Source organism: Gouania willdenowi, chromosome 1 (assembly GCF_900634775.1).
Source record: "Gouania willdenowi chromosome 1, fGouWil2.1, whole genome shotgun sequence".
Classification (NCBI taxonomy): domain Eukaryota; kingdom Metazoa; phylum Chordata; class Actinopteri; order Blenniiformes; family Gobiesocidae; genus Gouania; species Gouania willdenowi.
The window spans coordinates 9,154,026-9,173,972 of record NC_041044.1 but is presented as its reverse complement, the minus strand read 5'-3'; the positions used below and the strand labels follow the sequence as shown (position 1 = coordinate 9,173,972).

The 19,947-nt window shown below is 39.1% G+C and overlaps 1 protein-coding gene across 1 annotated transcript in view; it reads left to right on the top strand.

Annotated features, from left to right (window-relative positions):
- Positions 1 to 5,215: 5,215 nt before the first annotated feature.
- Positions 5,216 to 19,947, top strand: part of col9a1a (collagen, type IX, alpha 1a) — a 29,467-nt gene continuing 14,735 nt past the window's right edge. Inside the window, exons 1-22 of the mRNA XM_028460806.1 lie at positions 5,216 to 5,416; positions 6,217 to 6,291; positions 6,734 to 6,772; positions 6,875 to 6,937; positions 13,041 to 13,094; positions 13,634 to 13,669; positions 13,758 to 13,781; positions 14,435 to 14,488; positions 14,628 to 14,681; positions 14,886 to 14,918; positions 16,302 to 16,358; positions 16,462 to 16,515; positions 16,622 to 16,675; positions 16,789 to 16,842; positions 17,118 to 17,171; positions 17,257 to 17,310; positions 17,448 to 17,501; positions 17,789 to 17,842; positions 18,006 to 18,059; positions 18,143 to 18,187; positions 18,326 to 18,379; positions 18,547 to 18,600. Of these exons, the coding sequence (XP_028316607.1) occupies positions 5,342 to 5,416; positions 6,217 to 6,291; positions 6,734 to 6,772; positions 6,875 to 6,937; positions 13,041 to 13,094; positions 13,634 to 13,669; positions 13,758 to 13,781; positions 14,435 to 14,488; positions 14,628 to 14,681; positions 14,886 to 14,918; positions 16,302 to 16,358; positions 16,462 to 16,515; positions 16,622 to 16,675; positions 16,789 to 16,842; positions 17,118 to 17,171; positions 17,257 to 17,310; positions 17,448 to 17,501; positions 17,789 to 17,842; positions 18,006 to 18,059; positions 18,143 to 18,187; positions 18,326 to 18,379; positions 18,547 to 18,600 (1,149 nt within the window). The 5' untranslated portion in view covers positions 5,216 to 5,341. The remainder of the gene's footprint in view (positions 5,417 to 6,216; positions 6,292 to 6,733; positions 6,773 to 6,874; positions 6,938 to 13,040; positions 13,095 to 13,633; positions 13,670 to 13,757; positions 13,782 to 14,434; positions 14,489 to 14,627; positions 14,682 to 14,885; positions 14,919 to 16,301; positions 16,359 to 16,461; positions 16,516 to 16,621; positions 16,676 to 16,788; positions 16,843 to 17,117; positions 17,172 to 17,256; positions 17,311 to 17,447; positions 17,502 to 17,788; positions 17,843 to 18,005; positions 18,060 to 18,142; positions 18,188 to 18,325; positions 18,380 to 18,546; positions 18,601 to 19,947) is intronic.

The window sequence follows — 19,947 nt, the reverse complement described above, 5'->3', positions numbered from 1 at the left end:
GATTACTCTTTGCCAGCAACTTTAGATTTGATTCTATGTCGCCCGCTCTGGCCCCTGGGATGCACCTCACAATGCCCGCTGACTTCGCTAGCTTCACGTTTCTCACTATGGAGTCGCCAATTATCAGAGTTTGTTCCCCGGTGAGTGTGTTGTCCTCACAGAGGGGGGAGAACCTGTTTGAGACGTGAACATGGTGGTGTCCCGAGCGGCTTTTTGACCTTCGACTATGCTTACCACGGACAGTAACCCACTCATTGCTGGCCGGGGGGGAGGCTAAGCTAGAGCTAGCACGGTCCGCACCGGCTAGGTCCTGCTTGCTAGCTTCGGTTTTGGTATCAGGGGTGCGGAACCGCTTCTCCAGATTGTTGATCCTCGCCTCCATATCTAACAGTACGCTACACTTTATGCAACTACCATTGTCCCTAAAGGAGGACGAGGAGTAACTAAACATCTGACACACCGGGCAGGAGAGCGGAGGGGAGGAGAGAGAAGCCATAGGTGCTAAATTTAAGCTAAGCTAAGCTAAGGACAAAAGGAAGTTTAAAGGAGATTGTACTGCCTATAAGAGGCGAGATTGCTTTTTACTTAACCTTCGTACGTTTAACTGTACGGTAAAAAATTAAAACAAGTGTTTTCAAGGCTAAAATATCAATGACAACAAGTTTGATTAGAGTTAGCAGAACACAGTAGTAGACCGCTGCAAGCAGCGGTAGAGCGTAAACAGGAAATGATGATATCTATTCATTCAATAAATTAGAATAATAAACACACATACTACCAACAAAACTAACATTCCATTCACAGACTTTGAATATTTTAAGACAAGTGTACAAGAAATCTAAAATATCCACTTGTCAACCATTTACTAAATACTAAATTAGGTGATTAGAATCTGGTAAGCCTACCTGTGTTGACATTTAAATGCTTTGAACATTCCTACTAGGGCTGGGCGATATGAACCAAAACTCATATCTCAATATATTTTCTCAAAATGATGATATACGATATAAATCTCGATAATTTTATTTCAAATAAAATCTGACCAGAAAGACAATTCTGGGTTAAATGTGCTGATGCAAAATGCCACACAGGCACATTTATTAACAAACATCTGCACAATATGTGCCACTTTAGGCTTTTTCACCTGTAAGGGACAGCACATGTGAGTGAGTTCTGTAGTGTGACTTGTTATGGGGAAGATCTGGATTAGGATGCACTCAGAAATCCATCTAACTGAGCTTTACATTCTGTTCTGAGAAGTAAAAGCAGTGACTCCTAGAACTAGTATTTTGATACAAAATAAGCTTTAATATATTGTAGTTTTCTATATTGCCAAAATAGAAAACTCGATACTTCTTGAATCTCGATATATTTCCCAGCTCTAATTCCTAAATTATAAAACAGCCTAAATAAAAACGTAAATGGGTTTATGAAGCACATTTGTTTATTTAATATCCTTACAGTTCATATACAAGCCAACGCATTGCATATTTACTGTTAATTTCACATTGCTTGTCTTTAAGTTTGACATTAACATTTAATTTTCATTATATATTTTCTTTTAATTTCTCGTGCTCACTCATGTGGTTCTCTGGTTTTCACTAATGACTTATTAGACATTTATTACAGACTTTACATCCTTTAATACTTTTTGAAAGCAGTGTATATTTGTGTCACTTGTGATTGGCTGATTTTTCATGGTGACTTACATCGTTCCTTCCGCTGTGGGAGACGCTAAAATCTCAGGTACTAATCTAACAGAACGTGTAACTGTGTCCCATCCTGGTGCTCTTTAGGAAGGTAAACTTTCTGTCACACTTTTCTTTTCATGGTATTTACATGAGTTCTTTGTTTATTTCACTTCATTCATCATCTCTCTTCTGAGTTGTTTTCGGATTTGTTGCCGCTGTCAGCACTAATCTCGCGAGAACTGCCACTCAGGCCATTTCAGGTGGTAGTTCTCGCGAGGCTGATGACGGTTCAGTTTAGTAAGGCATCTTTTAATCATTATTACATGAAAATACGGGATATTTAGGGGAAAATACTAATACGGGACGATGCCTGGAAAAAGGGGTAAAATACGGGAGTTTCCCAGCTAAAACAGGATACTTGATATAGGTATGCTTTTCTGTGAGCTCCTGAAACTCTCCTAAAAAAGAGCTGTGATGAGGCCGCGCATTCATCACTGCATTGACCAATCAGAGGAGAGCTGAAGAGCTGCAGAACGTGAAGTTGTCGACATCATGAGTCAGGACTGGATTTTATGGAAGACAGTGTTGAGTGAGTAATTATTATTCGCCAATGTATTCGGATGTCAAAAACGCACAAACGTTCACTAGTGAGCTGCAAAAACTCTGACACGTTAACTTGTCAATCATTGATTAAGGTCTTAACTAGAGACAATTTGTTTCTAATTAAACTATCTTAAAGGGGCAGTGTTATGAAAAATTCACTTTATAATGGTTTTGCTTTAGTGATATATATTGTTTTAGTCTCATTCAGAGGGCCAAAGTTGAAAAAGTTCTGTTTCCTCCCTCCTTGTTAGTCCACAATTTGTAAAAACGGGCGAGTTGGATTTTTCTCGTGTTGTGATGTCACAACACGGAAACTCCTCCTCCTGACAATCTGCACTCCTCCTGATTCATGGAGCCTCACAATTGTTCCCGGAAGTGAGCAGTTGAAATGAAGACATTCAAATAATCATATTGGATTTTATTATTATTATTATCAGCATATTTAAACCCATTAACGTGTGCATTATTAAGTAATTATTAATTAATAATACATTATTAACATGTGCATATGATGGTGTACTGTATAAATATTGTAAATCAATGCAGTTATTGATGACAATTTACCCAATGACTTCCGGGAACTATTTGAGGCTACATGAATTATGTGACGGTCAAGCATTTTGAATTTCCATTGTCGCAACATTTTTCTGCACATGCATCGCGGAACATAACAAGGTTGCATCGGGTTGCATTGATATATGTTTATGGTCTTTTGGAGATGGACATTTCCGAGGTAAGAGCTAAAATCATATTTACCTGTTTGCTGTTGTGACGCGCCTTGTTTCCGTGCACAGTTTTGCATTCACTTTGATTGACAGAGTCCGCTACAAGAAGTCAAAGCTTATTGGCTGGGCGATCACAGCACTCATTTCCATTTGTATAGGGGTTCATAAGATGAGGGCGAGACTTATATACATTAATGTATATGAATGACCACCAGCAGTAGACAATAATAAATGACTAGTTAGGTATTTTTTTTTCGCATTTCAAAAGAATGATACATAAACATAGATTTCTCAGAAACTCTGGATATCAGCTTAAAGATCAGTACCTTCAGGAAAAATTTGAAAGAACTTTGAAGAGAGAGTTCAAGAGGGTGAGAAACCAAAAAAAGGCAAAGAGGCAGGAATGTGCAGTCAGCCCAGGAGTTTCAACTCAGCCTGTCAGTGACGGTCATCCGGTGAGAGAGACTCCCCTCACTGGGCTTCTCCTTGGCAGTTGCCTGGCCCTGGCCAGGTGCATTTCCTCAAATGTGGTGTGCCACGTCAGACTCCGCATATGCCTGCCGAGCAGCTGAGTAGGCTCATGGATATGGCCGCGAAGTTTACAGCGCTGCTGCTCTCCAGGGCAGTGGATTAGGCCTCCTTTAGAAACACCTGGAGCTCACCAAGTCTTCATCCAGACTTCTGTTTGCAGACTTCTCGTCAGCATTCAACCCCTTGCAGCCCCACATCTTGGCCACTAAACTTTCTGTGCCTCTTTCACCTTGGTCACTAGGTAATACTTTGGATTCTTCTGGACTTTTGGAAGGTCACAGAAAGTATTGCGTCAACAACTATCTGTCTGAACTCCACTTCACCTCAACTGGCTCTTCCTGGGCTGCATGCTCTCACCCCTGCTCTTCCTTCTGTACATCTATGACTGCAGATTCTCACAGTTCATTTGCCATTGTCAGAACCTGGCTTGTTGAGCCATGACAAAGACAAAGGTACACAGTAAAGTAAGTTTCCAGGATTTAATTACAATAAACCATACAAACTAAACCAAAAGCAGGCCAATGACAACCAAGCAAAAACAAGGAGCCACCAGAATGGAGCAAAAAAATCAACAGCCTGAGGAGGTGACAGTAGCTGCGGGCATGAGTCAGGGGTGAACTGGTAACTCCATGGCTCTATAAGAGTGAGGGCCCGTCTTGACTGAGTCTGAGCGCCTGTGATGGGACTAAAAAGATTGTGAACTACGCAGAGTAAAGTCAGAGGAAACTCGGGTGGAGGCCCGCCTGGGTCCTGATGTACAAACCGGTCGTACAATCTGGGTGCAAAATTAATAGAATGCTGGGTTAAGATGCCTGATGCCAACGCTCATTACATCCCTGGAAAAGGTGTTTGGTAAATAAGCAGCAAAATGATTCACAATCTAAGGTACGAGTAATAACTCACTTGCCAAACTAACTAGCCCTCAAAGAGGATGGTGCAGGAGAGTCCATACTTTGGGCTGAAAACGGGTGACTCGAGGGCTAGGCAGCAGTGAGTAAGAAGGACACTAAAGCGCACATCGAAGCCTATAGGGAATGAGCCAGGGTGGAGCGGCAAATTTTGGTAGTTGTACTAAATATTAAAACTATAACCTATAAAGAGTGAAGGATTTCATGGGAACAGCATTTGAATATGGGTCAGCCAGTCCTAGTGTAGGGGTAAATGCTGTCTAGAAGCATCAGGCAGTGACATACATTGCCACCCAGCTAATCTAAAAGGAGTCGAATTTAGATCCCTAAACCTGAAGAGTTGCTGGTGAGATGCTCAGTATAATGACCAGATGATGAAAAACTGTATTAGGTTATTTCATAGATTTCAGATGAACTGGTTTTGTTCCAATCATGTGGTGGGATGTGTCCACTCTTTATGTCGAAGAAGAATTACAAGCTGTATATATTGTCACTTCCTCATCAAAAGGAAATGTAATGGAGAAAAGTTTTTAGGTGGACACACACACACACACGCACGCACGCACGCACGCACGCACGCACACACACACACACACACACACACACACACACACACACACACACACACACACACACACACACACACACACACACACACACACACTTTCATCTTCAAATCTTTTAACCTTCAGAAAGAAGAGAAGCCCCTCCTCCTCCCACTCCTTCTGTTGCTGCCTGCATCCCAGGATTATTCAGGACCTTCTAACATCCGCCCCCTCCAGCAGGCTTTCAATCAGGGGACGCTTACAGGTGGACATCTAAGAGCCCTGTCTAATCTGGGTAAAAGGGACCGTTTGGATTTTTCCAAAGCTGAGGGAAGACCATGGCACTCTCTGCGTGCTGCTGGGCTTCTTTACTGGTGCTTTTTCTTCAGGGTGTGTTGATTTGCTCAGCTCAGGTGAGACAAAGATGTTCCTTTTTAATCTGCTGCCAAAGACTCACTGCAGAATTCAGCCATTGGAGCCTAAAGCCCATGTGTTGTTCTATTTGTCTTTTTACTTGTTTTGTATTCAAATTTGTGAGTTTGTTGGTGGATTTATCACTGTTCATATCACTCAGTAACTAGTGCATCCTTTTGACTTTAAATATAATTTATTTTAATGTAATTGTGCAATTTATTGCTGCCTTGGAAGTATGGGGAAACTTTTTACCATGAATTTTGAGTTTGTAACATTTGATTTAAGCAGATTTTGTAAAGTCCTTTTCCTTGAAATTGCTTTCATTACTAAGGTAAAAAATCAAATCAAAGTGAATGGGTTCAAATAAAAAGATGAAAAATAAGTTCCTCGAAATAAAGTTTTTTAAAGTATCAGAAGGATTTAAACAAAAAACAACACATATTTCAGTTATATGGCACATTTGATACCTTTAAGTTTGAAATGATAAAGTATATAGAGCTTTGTAAGTTTATATAGAAGGCTTCTTGGATATAGGAATGGTTTGTATTTCTCTGTATCTGCTCAGTATACAGAGCTGGCACTTCTGAGGTCCAGACAGACTAAGCTGAACACATGCACTTACTTAGGTGGGATAATGGGAATGTATTGGGAAGCAGGTTTGGTTTCATGACCTTTTCCCTCACATCATCAACACAAAGAGAGTCTGTCGAAGCTGCCCTTCTGATCAGCTACACATAATGAAATTCAAGGACAGATTTCAGTGGGGAAAGTGAAAACTGATTTTGTGTTTGTTTTACAGCGGGGCCCGGTCGGACCCAGAGGGCCAATGGGGCCGCCTGGGGTAGCTGGTGTGCCAGGAGTGGACGGCATTGATGTGAGTCTGTGATTACCTCTAACTGAAGATGTGTAGCTGTTTTCTGCTCACCATAGTATAACAGTCATTGTTACAAAGGAAAGTGAGATTGGGCAGCGTTCAATGAGTGAGCCTTTATTTAGTTGATGAATATCAATGATCAAAGATTTAAACCATTCACAAGTTGTTGAAGAACTTTCAGTTATTTAAAGTGTAAGTTTATTTTGACACCAGAGCATGGATTTTATGACAAACAAGCCTAAATAAAGGATTACATTTGTAAGAAGATGTTGGAAACCAGCAGTGTTTTTATTAATTAATGAGTAATGTCTTTAAAAGGATTCTAATGGACAAGAAACATTTAAAAATGAATTTAAATCCTGCACTTGAACAAAATAAGATTGTTAGAGGAGTTGGATGCCTATGGGAGGTAAAAGTCATCATTTTGTGCTTGTGTCCTTAGGGCGACAGAGGAGAAGACTCCACTGTGACTGGTGAAACCGTAAGTCTGATCTTAACATCTTATTCGACATTCAAAGGCTATAATGGATGCTCAGGTTGATGCTCAAGTCCTCATTGGTAAATTCAAATCCTGTGCACCCAGGGCATGGATGGGGACAATGGAAAAGATGGCGCTCCTGGTGCTGCAGGCCTTCCAGGAGCAGATGTAAGTAAAACATATGAACAGATGGGACATGACAGGCTTGGAGGAGTTTTTGTCATCCAGATTGGTTTTACACTCAAAGCAGCAGTTTGATCTTCTTTCCAAAAATTGTTGACAAAATTAAAGTGAGGCTCTGTTCAGATTTCAGTCCAGCAGTTACTGTGTCTTAATGTCTTCTGTGAGAGGATGTATTGTGTTTCTGGGGTGTCCGGACTTTGTGATTTCATATCTTTAGAGCTGCTGCTGAGAGAGCAGTTTGTTTTGGCCTCTTGTGATTGAGAAGGTTGAGGTTAGGAAAAAAAAAATTCCTTGGATAAACTATTCTGGCTCATTAGGGGAGGGCTTTAAATGGCTTCCAGACTCTATAACAGGGGTCTTTTTGTGCATCGGCGAGTAGACTATACTGGGATGACTGGCTGCCTAGAATTGGCTGACAGGAGTGATGTGTATGCTGGGAAACATACAGAGAGCTCACAGTGTGTTTGCTGTGCGCTGCAGTGGAGTGCTCAGAAACAGGCCATTAGATCCAATAGCCCTTAGAAAATAAGGTAGATAGGAGAGAAGTATAACAGTATTTATTCAGGCAGAACAGTTCCTATGTGAGCAGTTCCTATGTATATGATGCTAAAACATTGTACATACTGGTAATTATTAGAGCTACAGTATATGGCAGGTGCATGACGTGGAATGGAACTCATTTCATGTGTCTGTTTGAACTTGTGATGATGAACAGTCTTTGTGACATTGTTGCAGAATGAACTTAGTGAATTTTCTAATCAGGGTATGATTGTGGATGCAGGTTTAACTGAAGATCAAAAACGAGTCAGAGCTGCTACAGCAGTGGTTTCCAACCTTTTCAGAATGGGATCCCATTTTGATTTCACAAATTTTTGTTTTAATTCATGTTTTTAATAGTAAGTTACAAACACAGAGTAGCCAGGATTTGTGACAAGTTGTGTCCGCTCAGATTTTTTTTATGCTGCATTTTAGCTTAACAAGATTTAAGTTTTTAAGAAAAATTTTAGAAAGTGAAAGTATAGAATACAGCTGTTTAAGTTTGTTTTAATTTTAAAAAGAATAATGATTATATAATTCAGTTAAAAATTGATAATTAATTTTCTTTATCAATTACTAGACATTTATGGCGACTGCATTTAAATTCCAGGTGACCCCAAGGTTGAAATACACTATGCTACAGTTTCCACTGGGTTGATCAAACTGGTCTGGAACTGCAGTGACATGCACCTATTTTTTGTATCATTTGCTGAGTGACAGAAGGTTTTGATCAGGAGAGTCAAATTCAGGAGCCACACACTTTTTCGTCATAGTTTTTTGCTAAGTATTCAATCAAAACTACTTTTGTTATGTGTGTGTCTTAATACCATCCCATATCAGGTTGATAAATGATAATCTAAACTTTTAAAAGAGGCATAAACTCTACTGCTTTATGTTTTGGTCGACTATATCTGTAACAGATTAAGTCGCCTGAAATCTTAATGTCATTTAGTGAACTAAAACTAGACTATACGTGAAATAGTACTGAAGACAAAATTCTGACTAAAACTTAATTGCATTTTAAGTGACTACGACTAGATCTAAACCAAAATTTGCTGTCAAAATTAACACTAGTGGGCAGGACTAGTAAATCAAGACATAATCTTTTTATTTATTTTTTAAATAAAAATTTTGAGTTTTCCCCGTTGTCTCAGCAAATAACAAAAATGACATTCTGATCATTTATTTAACAAAATGAAATTTTTTCATAAAGTGCACATGCGCATTACAACTTATAGATCCCAGTGCATCTACAAAGGCACCACTAATTTAATCACAGGTACGGTATTTAGAACTGAGTAATGTAATATTTTACTTTACAATAAAACAACTTGTCAGGACCTAGAAAATATTTTACATATGAAACATTCCCACATCTGTGTGTAAAACTTGAACTTACTCATCACTAGAGCTTTAAATATTTGGTCAGGTTCGGGCTTAATTTTGATTCTTATACCACGGGCTCATTCCGGGTTTGGAGGCTGCGCGGTAAATGAATGATCAAGTCATGTGTTTTGATTAGCATGGGAGAGCAGCATAGAGAGCACCTTTCTGAGCTGTGTTTGTTACAGCAGTGTTACTACATGCTTTATAGCAAAAATAAACTGCTACATGGTGTGTAGCGTCACATGAAGCTGCTTGTAATAGTCGTAGTTGTATGCAGAACCTGTACGCCTCCAGGATTCTGAGGCGTGCAGTAAAGATTGTGGCCGACCCCTCCCACCGCGGTCATAAACTGTTTCAATCTCTCCTTTCTGGAAGGAGGTTTCGGGCCATCAGGACCAGAACCTCCAGACACAAAAACAGCTTCTTTCCCTCTGCCACCATCCACATGAACACACTCCCAGTCACCCACTGAACCCCCCCCACCCGATCACCACCTCCATGAAGACATTTTCTGCTGCACTGTATATATATATATTTTTTTTTTGTTTTGCGCACCGACTACCAAGTCAAATTCCTTGTACTGTCCTAAAAACTGTTCTTGGCCATTAAAACATTTCTGATTCTGATTCTGAACAAGTGACAGTAGCGCTTCTTGCACATACATTGGTTTTGGATGCATTGACATGCCTTGGGCTGTGGGATAAAACTTGTACTGGGCTTAACCTTTGACATGTTGATCCCATGCCTGTTTTAAGTATTACCAGTCACTCCTTCCCTCTGTCCACAGTTACCACCATTATATCTAAGCTTCACACTTGTCACCAGACTGGTTTGATTACACCACACAATAAGCACAATATGCACACCTACAACTTCACACTCTCACTTCAAAATAATCAACTCTCCCCCACCCTTTCCATCTCCTCCCTGTTCCCTTCACCCTCACCTAGGTGTAACACTGCCCTCTCTTTTTATATCCTCCCTAAAATAAAGTGTTTCTTACCCTTCCTTAGGGAGGGCTGGTGATGGTCACAATTATGCAATAAAATAAATTCATTTATTTAATTGCAATAACAAAACATGCATTGCTGTCTTAAAAAGACTGCACTTCTTGTAGTGATGACCTTTGACATGCAGACAAAGGGAAAAAAAGAAGAAGAAAAGAACAAGTGACATATGTAAATAAAGCTGAGTTAGTAAAGTAACTTGCTTTGGAACATTCTACATGTGTGCGCACGAATGTGAATAGTGTTGGGCTGAAACGGGTTCGGGCTTAAAGAGACATCGGCTTCATTCAGATCAGGCGGGCTTGGGTCGGTACTTTTTTGGCTCGATTAAAGCTCTACTCATCACACCATGCTAACTTAAGTAGGAACTATTTCAGAACAAGGTTAAGTTGTTGCACTGCCTGTATAAATTGTAAAACAAAATATATACAGTACATTAAATACAAATTCCAGTGGACAAACTACAATAAGTTCCGGTACTTGGTATTTTTTTGTAATTTTGTTTGTGTTTACTTTGAGAGTCAAACAAAATTAGCCACCTGTTGCGCCATGTCTGGGTTAAGGGTGAGGAATGTGAAAAAACTAAAAAGTAGAGATGCACTGATACCGAGACTGGTATCAGATATCTGCCTAATATAACTGTACTCGTACCAAGAATTGATACCCATTGCATGGAATTCCTTTAAATGGTGGCCTGTCTTTTTTTGTCGTTCCATTCTGCTCCAGTATGTTTAGGCCTTTAGACTGTTGCTTCTCCATGTCAGTCTTCCTATTTTCGCTTACTTTGCCATGTAACCATTGTGCCTAATACCGTGATGGGGACATCTCCTCCTAAAAGTTCTGCCATTGCACTACTACAGAAGATGTGAACTTGCATCAAATTTAGACAAATAGCCAATAGTAACGCCACAAAACAGCTCAAGAAGCACTCTGTACAAAAGATCTCTGACTGGCTGAAAAGTAGAATCACGCTCCTGGATTTCTAAAGCTTAAGTGCAGAGGCAAGAAAAGGGGCAGAGATGCAGACGATTCAAAAAGGCAACACAAAGGAGCGATTGATTCAACAGTCTGGGCATCAACATGTTCCGGTCACTGATCCCTGAGCTGCACGGCCTAGTCACACCAAGTCAGAAAGATGCGCACACCAACACCATGCTGGCCTCAGTGCAACACACTGAGGGCACGTCACAGTACTCATGGATATTACAGAGTTGCAAACTGAGTTTCCCCCACAACCCTGAAAAGGAGCAAGCTGGTTGGAAAATGGATGAATGGCACCGCGTGTCTGTAACTCAAGCACTCAACCTATGCGCGTTTGTCCTTGTGAGATGGGTCAATGAGCTTCTTTGGTGGAACACTGCCGGCTTCTTTTCCACCTCTTAACTCAGGCAGGTTCATCTTAGTGAATCATGGCCCTGAATAATGAGGGAGTTTGATGAGAACGAGATGCTCAAAGGTAGCCCTGGCTCCCCTCCAGAGAGAACATACTTTATGTCCAAAAAGGGACAACTGTGTTTGAAATCATCTGATTATTATAGATGACCCTTTCTATCAAAATTAACCTGCCCTCAACATTCTTGTGACTCCTTGTGATTTGAAATCCTTTTTTCCCTGTATTAAATAAAACTAAATCAAATTTTATAATTGCTTAGAAATATATTAAGAAAAAGTTTAAAAAGAAAAAAACAACCCTCCTCTCACTTCCTCTCTGAACCTAGCGCCAAAAAAGCTTAGTTCATAGACGTAACTTTGCATGCTGACCGAAGTTTAATATTTTGTTTTAGTGAAAGGACTAGACAAGTTTTCAGTCTGAAATTTGGAGACAGTGTTACTTATCAGTTTTATATAAAAAAAAAATCCATATTTGTTGATAGTTAACAAGTAAAGAAGAAAAATAAAACATGTCTTCCATTTGCATTTGTTTGTGCATTAGAAGTATCGGTATCAGTATATGTACGCGGGATCGGCAAGTATCCAGATCTAAGTATCGGTATTGTATTGGTTTAGAAAAAAAGTGATATTGGTGCATCCCTAAAAAAAGTTTATGAAAATTGTGACAACTTAGACCTGCATATCTAATACAGTACTTCGATATTCTCATGAAATAACATCAGAATTCAAGAAACTTTGTTTTATTACCTTAAACACATCACAACCAAGGCATTAGGGTGCACTGTAAGGTAGTGACATATCTATAATTTGACTGGCCACTTCAAGTGTCACCGTGCCCTATTAGCTGGTATTTCAGTTTACTGTCACATGTATGTTTGGTTAGTTGGTGTAGGCATACCTATATTTTCCTGTAAAATTCAGTATGTCTCAGTGTTCTTGTCTGTATAGATCATGAGGATAGAGAAAAAGTAATTCATTAATCAATGAATAAAGTTTACAAAACCAGTAAAATGATCATTTGTTAATCCAATTCTAGGCCATCGCAGAAATATTATTCTGGACGCACTGAGGTGACAGACTCTTGTACCTGCATCTTCATGGCTGATGTGAGATAGGCATACCCAATGTCTTACATAGGGGTCACCAACATGGTGCCTGTGGGCACCAGGTAGCCCACATGGACCATGTGAGGTGCCATCAGAAGCTCTAGTCTTCTAAAATCTGATTTACATTCCCAGATTTAAACTCACAAATATGCATACATGTGAGAGATAGTACTTAGTAAAGTTAAATACTGCTATTAAATTAATCTTTAAAGGGTTTTTTCACTAACAGATGTTTTTAAGCAGTGCAGATCTAGTGTATGGTCAGTGATATGTTATATATAATATAATATATAAGATATATTTAAAAAAATGGAAGGTGGTATTTCTATCAAATTTAATGGAAATGAAACAATTGTATAAATTAGGAGAAAAAAGTGTTGCATGTACTTGAAACCTCAACATTTCCTACTTTTTTAAGTTACTGTTAGTCTTCCTTATTATCTGACCCTCTAATTAAAGTGAAAATGTAGGATTAAAGAAGTGCTTTTCTCACTGGTAGCCCTTTAAACTATACAGTACCTGTGAAGGTTGGTGACCCTTAGTATAACACAAGTGTAGAAGAACATCTGTAATACATGAAGACTGTACAGTTGTAGTTAGGGAAAACATGAAGCTTCTAAAAACTGTCTAACATTTCTTTTACTTGTGTTGTTTCCACAGGGACCAGTTGGACCTCCTGGTGATATGGGTCCAGTTGGCCCAAAAGGACTAAAAGTAAGTTCTGTCAAAATTAAATGAATTTCATTTATTTATTTTTGTATTGTTTGAGAAGTCTTTATTAAGTGTGAGGAGGAAGTCAGAAAGCTCGACCCAATAGCAGACTCAGACACCGGAGTATGATATAAAACTGTAATCCAAGCCATGGCTCTGGCACACAGTTAGACAGTCAGCGGGGGCAACAGTACAATAGGTTTAAGCAGAGACGAGGTTCATACACAGGTGATCATTCCGACCAGACGAGAGATTATCCAGAGGGTAGAATCCAGAAAAAACATGGCAGGATCAGCCTAGACACAGGGAAGAACGCTGGAATGCTGGTCATGGAGAACGTAAACAATCTGGTAACTGAGTGGTGGCAGAGGGAGTGCTAAAGCTTCAATCCAGAGAGAGTAAATGAACAGATGAGACACATGTGAGCAGGTAGCAGGAGTAAAGGTTTCACAGACTACCCAGGGATGAAGTTGGTTTTCAGAATAAAGGCCTAGAAGCAGCAGCACGTGTGACAATCTGTTGCTTCTCCTTTTGGTTTTCAGGGGGAAGCTGGGCTGCGTGGGCCTGCTGGGGAGCCTGTAAGTGCAGACTTTGTTTTGGTGTCCTTATATGTTGTTGATTTTTCTTAAAGAGTTTGACTCTGAATGTACGTTCATGTTTCAACAGGGTGTAGGACCTGATGGACTTGATGTGAGTAATAGCTATGCTATGTTCAATATGAGATCAATGAATAAGATACTTCAGTGGCTTTTTGGTTTCTTTTGTTTAATGTTGTCATAAATTGAAACCAACTTTCAAGCTAGATACTGTGGTGGAATAGTGACTGAATAAGTTACATTAGTAAAGAGAACATGAACAGACAGAACATACAGGCTTTGGTGGTAGATAAACATATATATATATATATATATTAAAAAGACGACACAAGGCGTATGCTATTGATCAGCACAGAATAATAGATCAATATGTATGTGAGAAGCAAAATGTTTTTCACAGCAAGAAAAACAATTGGGAAGTTTTATTAAAATGAAACAGTTATTAGCCTATTCTATACACCCACTTCATCTATTGGCTGTTCCCATTACAGGTTGCCACAATGAGTCATCCTGGCAGCTCCCTCTGAAACATCCTTTGTCCATTATTTGTCCTTATTCTGACTTCTAACTGTATCTTAACCTGCTTAGTGTACCACTGATATATTTTTACAGTAAAGCTACTTTTTTTTTTTTTTAGCTGTAGCTATGAGTTCTTTCTAGAATACTTAGTTTAAGAAAACTATGATCAGGTTTGATGTGTTACAAGTATATCAATGGGCCAAGTATCATTTGATGTTGTTCAATCAGGGCATTCCTGGAACAGATGGACTACCAGGTGAACTGGGAAAAGTTGGGCCCCCTGTGAGTATACCAGTGATAATTCGCCAATGGTCACTAATTTGTGGGTTGTGATATAATTTTAACATTGATGTAATTGACTGATTGAAGACTGTTTCAACAAGGATTTCTTTATGTGTTTCATGTATTTTATTTGTCATAGGGAGCAAGAGGAAAAAGAGGTCAAGTCGGTCTCCCTGGTGCTGTTGGTCCTCGGGTAAATATTACTGCAGAACAACACTGCTGATAAAAATCATCAGTGAAGTTAAGTTAATATGAATTCAAATGTAGTAGGTTCTGGATGTGTATATGTTGATCTCCTGTTCCAAATGGGGAATGGGAATCATTACCACACAGTGCAGTAGTAAATCAAGTGAAAGACACATAAGGAGGTTTTTAGCTCACACACTTTCTTTTCTAGGGACCTCCAGCTGTGTATCAAGGCGAGGACCTGGTAAGTAGATGAAGTTACTTCTACTTAATGGAAAATTTGCAGGTTTTGTGAGATTTGTTATATTTCACTGCAACCAATTGTTGCCTTTCTTATATTTGTATTTAGCATTTAAACATTTGGACATCGGAAATGACAAGATAATTTGAGTAACATGAAACATGGAGTTACACATTTTGTCTACCAGAAACATTATGGGCCTGATTTGTGTGCATAAAAATGTGCATAACTTGACAGCGTGTACAAACACCTGTTGCATTTGATGTACTAACTGGGCGCACTGATGACTGCAAGTGATCTGATTGTGTTTGCTTCCAATACATATCTAATCTGGGCATTTCTGCAAGAACACGCAAACTATTGGGAGGAGGATATGCAAATAGATCCACTTAGCGCCCACAATGTGAGTTATCAAATCTACCTCACAGCTTTACTCACAGATGGCTGCACTGTTGGAGGGGGAGACATAAGCAAAACAAATGGATATATTTTTTGATATATATTCTTTTTGGAATAAATTATTCAAATATTATTCAAACATTTCTTTTAAGCAATTCTTTCCATTTCTTCAACTTCTCATCTGGCCACCATTTCTACACTTTGTCTGTTTTTTTTCACACAGCATTAACTATCTCATTGATAGCCTCCCATGATATGTATGCATAAACATGCAAACCCTCTTTTAAATAGTTTAGGTTCTTTTTTGCCCTTGGTCACATGCACAGGGAATCTTAGTGTTGTGTAAGTAATTTACGGACTGCAACCCGTTAACTGCTGAAAACTTTATTGTGCTTCACACAAACACACTAGCACACTCTGCGTGCCGTAAACTCCGTCGAAGCTCTGATGTAATACTGTCATAAAAGCCACAGTCACAACGGGTGCCAGGGGGGCTCGTACACAACACTTACGTAATCACATGAGACATTTGAACAAATAACAGATGCAATGTATTTTGGGCGTGCGTCCAATTTTGGGCTCTTTGTTTGAGATTTGGTTAAATCAGGCCCAAAAAAGAAAAGTAAAACTAAAAAAAAAAAAATCAATAATCATTTTATTGAAAAAAGTCTGTGTTCTTTAAATTGCATGTGTGTTGTGTTCATTTGCATTTTTAACAAAAGCATAACTATGTGCTTTGTGTTGTGCTAGCTTTTCATGTATTTTTGAATTTGCCTCATGAGTCATTGAAACATTGGGTTGCTGTGATGAGCTTCGATTAAATTTAGCTGCTTAAACAGTTCTGTAAAACACTGTTTTTTACCTCTTGTGTTGAAAGTCAGATGCTATTGTTTTACACTTAGTGGTTAATATGAAGCATTACTTTCAGTGAAGCCTCCTAGTGGCAGGGCTCTCCCATGAGCTTAAATAGGCTGTTTTTCTTTTCAGTGTCCCAATGCCTGCCCCTCAGGTCTGCATGGGCATGCTGGTCTCCCTGGCATGAAAGTGAGTTACAGTTGAATCACAATTACTTTATGTGTTGCTTTACAATAAATATTTAATTTATCGTCTTTGTTGAAGACGTTTAATAAGTTCTTCCCCATCATAGGGCCATAAAGGGATTAAGGGCGAGTCGGGTGAGCCAGGAAGACAAGGACATAAGGTGAGCCTTCATGACCCTAATGATGCATTGTAAATTAAACAAACAAACAAATAATAAATAGTTAATGATCAAAGGTGAAGCAAGTGATGTTACATTGTTTTTTCAGGGTGAAGAGGGTGACCAAGGATTATCTGGGGATGTTGGAGCTCAAGGACTACCAGTAAAATATTTACCATTAAATAATATCTGTCACTTTAGAGTAAAGAAAATCAACAACTAATGAGTTCAACAGCCTAACCTTTCAATCTTTCTCTGTCCGCTGAGTAATTTTAGGGCCAAGGCGGACCAAGAGGCCTCCCAGGAATAATTGGTTCCAAAGGTGACAGGGTGAGAACACCTACACGACACACAAGAGATAGATGATGTGGGGTTGAACACACAGAAAAAAACCCTTAACTTTATGAAAGAAAATTCTTAAGGGTTATTTGGACATGTGGCTGGTCATGATTTATACATTGTTGTAATTAACAAATGCTTTGTTACTGCACTGAAGGCAGTGGATTAGGATAGCTGCTCGAAGTAGAACTTACTTTGAGAAGTTTTTGATATTTTTCTTTTTTTTAAGTTTGGCAAACGCTTTCTTTTTGTGTACCCTCAAACAGGGACCAAGAGGAAAGCCAGGAGATGGGGGTCCTCAAGGAATTCTTGGAGCTCCTGTGAGTTAAGGACTCATTATCCCTTTTGTTGGCTTTGGTTTGTTTTTCTGATGAATGGGAGCTGATGAAAACTGAAATGTTTCAGGGCGATCCAGGTCAGAGAGGGGCCATCGGTGAGCCTGGGCCAGCAGGAGCTCAGGTACAACATAAATACACACAGTATCCCAATGTTTAAGGGGCCAACCTGACACTTATTGGTCCTGTTATTCTTAATGGAAAGCTTGTTTAAATGAGTTGTATTTCTGTACTAATAACACATCATTCTTCATTTTACAGGGGGAGCTCGGCTCATCAGGAATCAGAGGAGTACCAGGACCAAAAGGAGAGCCTGTGAGCACTTTTAAATGTTCTTCCCTTATTAAAATTAGTTTTAGACCCTCTCATATTGACTTCCATTGTTCTATTTTTGTGAATCACCACTAGCCTGTATCTTCCAAATGTTTTGTTTTCCTTTTTTCATCCAAACATGTTATTTTTTTGATGATATTTTGATGTAAGGCGCTGTTAACCTGTGAGAAACAAATTAAAAGTACTATAATGTGTCCGTCACAGTTATTGCATATTAATATTCATTGTATTTTTACAAATAATTACAAATTCCACCTTTATGTCATCAGGGACTTCCTGGTCCAGATGGTCGTGAGGGAATACCCGGGTTACCAGGCTCTAAAGTATGCTCAAACCAGCCTTTTCTGATCCTTTATTACAGTTAATGCAATCAAGATAAAAGTGTTTCGAGTTGGGAAAATAAAACTTATTTTTGTTTGTTTGATAATAAATTTGACACTTTGGATTTCCAAAGTGTTTTCTAACGCAGATATTGTTTTGATTCAGGGTCTTCTGGGTAAAAACGGGGCTCCAGGTGATCCTGGCCCTCAAGGCCTCCCTGTGAGTATCTGTCTTGTCAAAGCCTGCATGATGTCAACTTTCTTACTTTCCCAAATGCTGACCTTCTGTGTTTCTTTATGTAGGGCGTGCCAGGCTCCTATGGCCAAAAAGGACATGCTGGTTCAGAGGTACATATAGAAGAAGAAAAGATTACAACGTCTTAATTTGATTAATGTGTTATGGACCACAGGTTAAGAGAAATCCATGACAATACAACTGTTTACTGAGGGGAAATACTTCTCTTATTTGTCACTTTGTGTCATCAGGGTAGCCCAGGAGATCCAGGAGTTGTTGGACTGATGGGATCACCAGGAAAACAGGTTTGTTTAAACGGAGGGAAAAATTTCAGGTGGTCTGTGTTACTTTCAGCATAGTATGACTATTATTACTGGATTATGGTTTACTTAAAGTGAGTGAAGTGTTGACAATCTAAACAATGAAGCATGGTCAGTTTAAAAAAAAATTCTAATGTAAAATCTCCTTTCAGGGCGAGCGAGGCGAGCAGGGAGAGGTGGGACCTGTTGGACCCAGAGGTGGACCAGTAAGTCTCTAAGATCCATTAATCTGTATTATCCTTATAAAAATGTACACAAAAGAAAAATGCCTCTTAATCTTCCCTTTCATCCCTTGTACTGTATATAAAATGGGAGGTTAAACATTTTGACAATAGGATTTATTTGGATTAAATCATAATGAAGCAACAATGTTTCATAGTTAGTTTTGTTTGTGTGTTTTCTTTTTAATAATTAAAGCAATGCTAGTGGCCATTTTGTGTGTGGCATTACCGACCGGGCCACATTGTCATGTGTGTCTGTAAACAAGCATAACAACATGGTCAACATGTACACTTTAACAAGAGCAAAGGAAAACTGGTATTGAGCGATTTAATGAGCCATTCGCAATATCATTGTACCATAGTAGGGCAAAGTAGAGCTCATCGCTAACATGCTAACAATAGCAGAGGAAAGAGCTAATCACTAGCAACTGCATCCAAACAGTTGTTAGTGATCCAGTTGGTGGAAAAGGCAAAAGAGCTACAGGTCCAGAAGGCAGAGAAGGAGAAGAGGAGAGCCTGCTTGGAGAGCCGAGTGGAGGAGCTGGATTAATGATGTTATCATCACTGGGCTCAAAATTCAACTCTGGTCGTGTCTATGGAGAACGATAAAGCTGAATGTCAAGGGGATGCTGAGATGGACTGTTTGTCATTATTAGATTTATCAACTGAAAAACATGATTGATCTGCCTGAACAGGGAAAAATGCTTAAAAAGTCAAGTTTGGCCCAAAATGTTTTAATGGTTGTTATTTGAAGATTTTTGCTGAAAAAATGTATTAGTTTTTTTTTTTTTTTTTCCCGTTTGGTTGAAACTGAAGTCACATGTTCAAAACTTTTAACACAGTATGCAAAACTCTCAATCAATGTGGATTAAACTGTGAATGACTTTTCATTGCTTTCACACTACATGCATTTATTGACCACAGTCACCAATATTCATGAACTCTTTTCTCAGTCACTAGTAGTTTATCATCTGCTAGACACTAAACTTTTACAGCACATTTTTCAAATGCTAACACACTTTGTTCAAAACACAATCAAAACAGAATGATTGGGGGGAAAACACAAGGGGAATGTCTTAAAATAGAAAATTACATCAAACATATTGACAACAAAACCAAATGAAACGATAATGCCATTCCAAACACAGCTGAGTATAGTTGATAGCTGAAAACCAATTCAGGCAATCAGTTTTTGGTCTCATTAGAAACTAAGGAGTGGATTCTGATTCTTTTTCCTTGGACTAAGCTAAGTTTGGATCAAAGAGTAGAGGGTGAGGCTAGAGAGAGAAGAGCGGCCAGGGGAGGATGAGGAGGAAGGAGAGGAAGACCGAA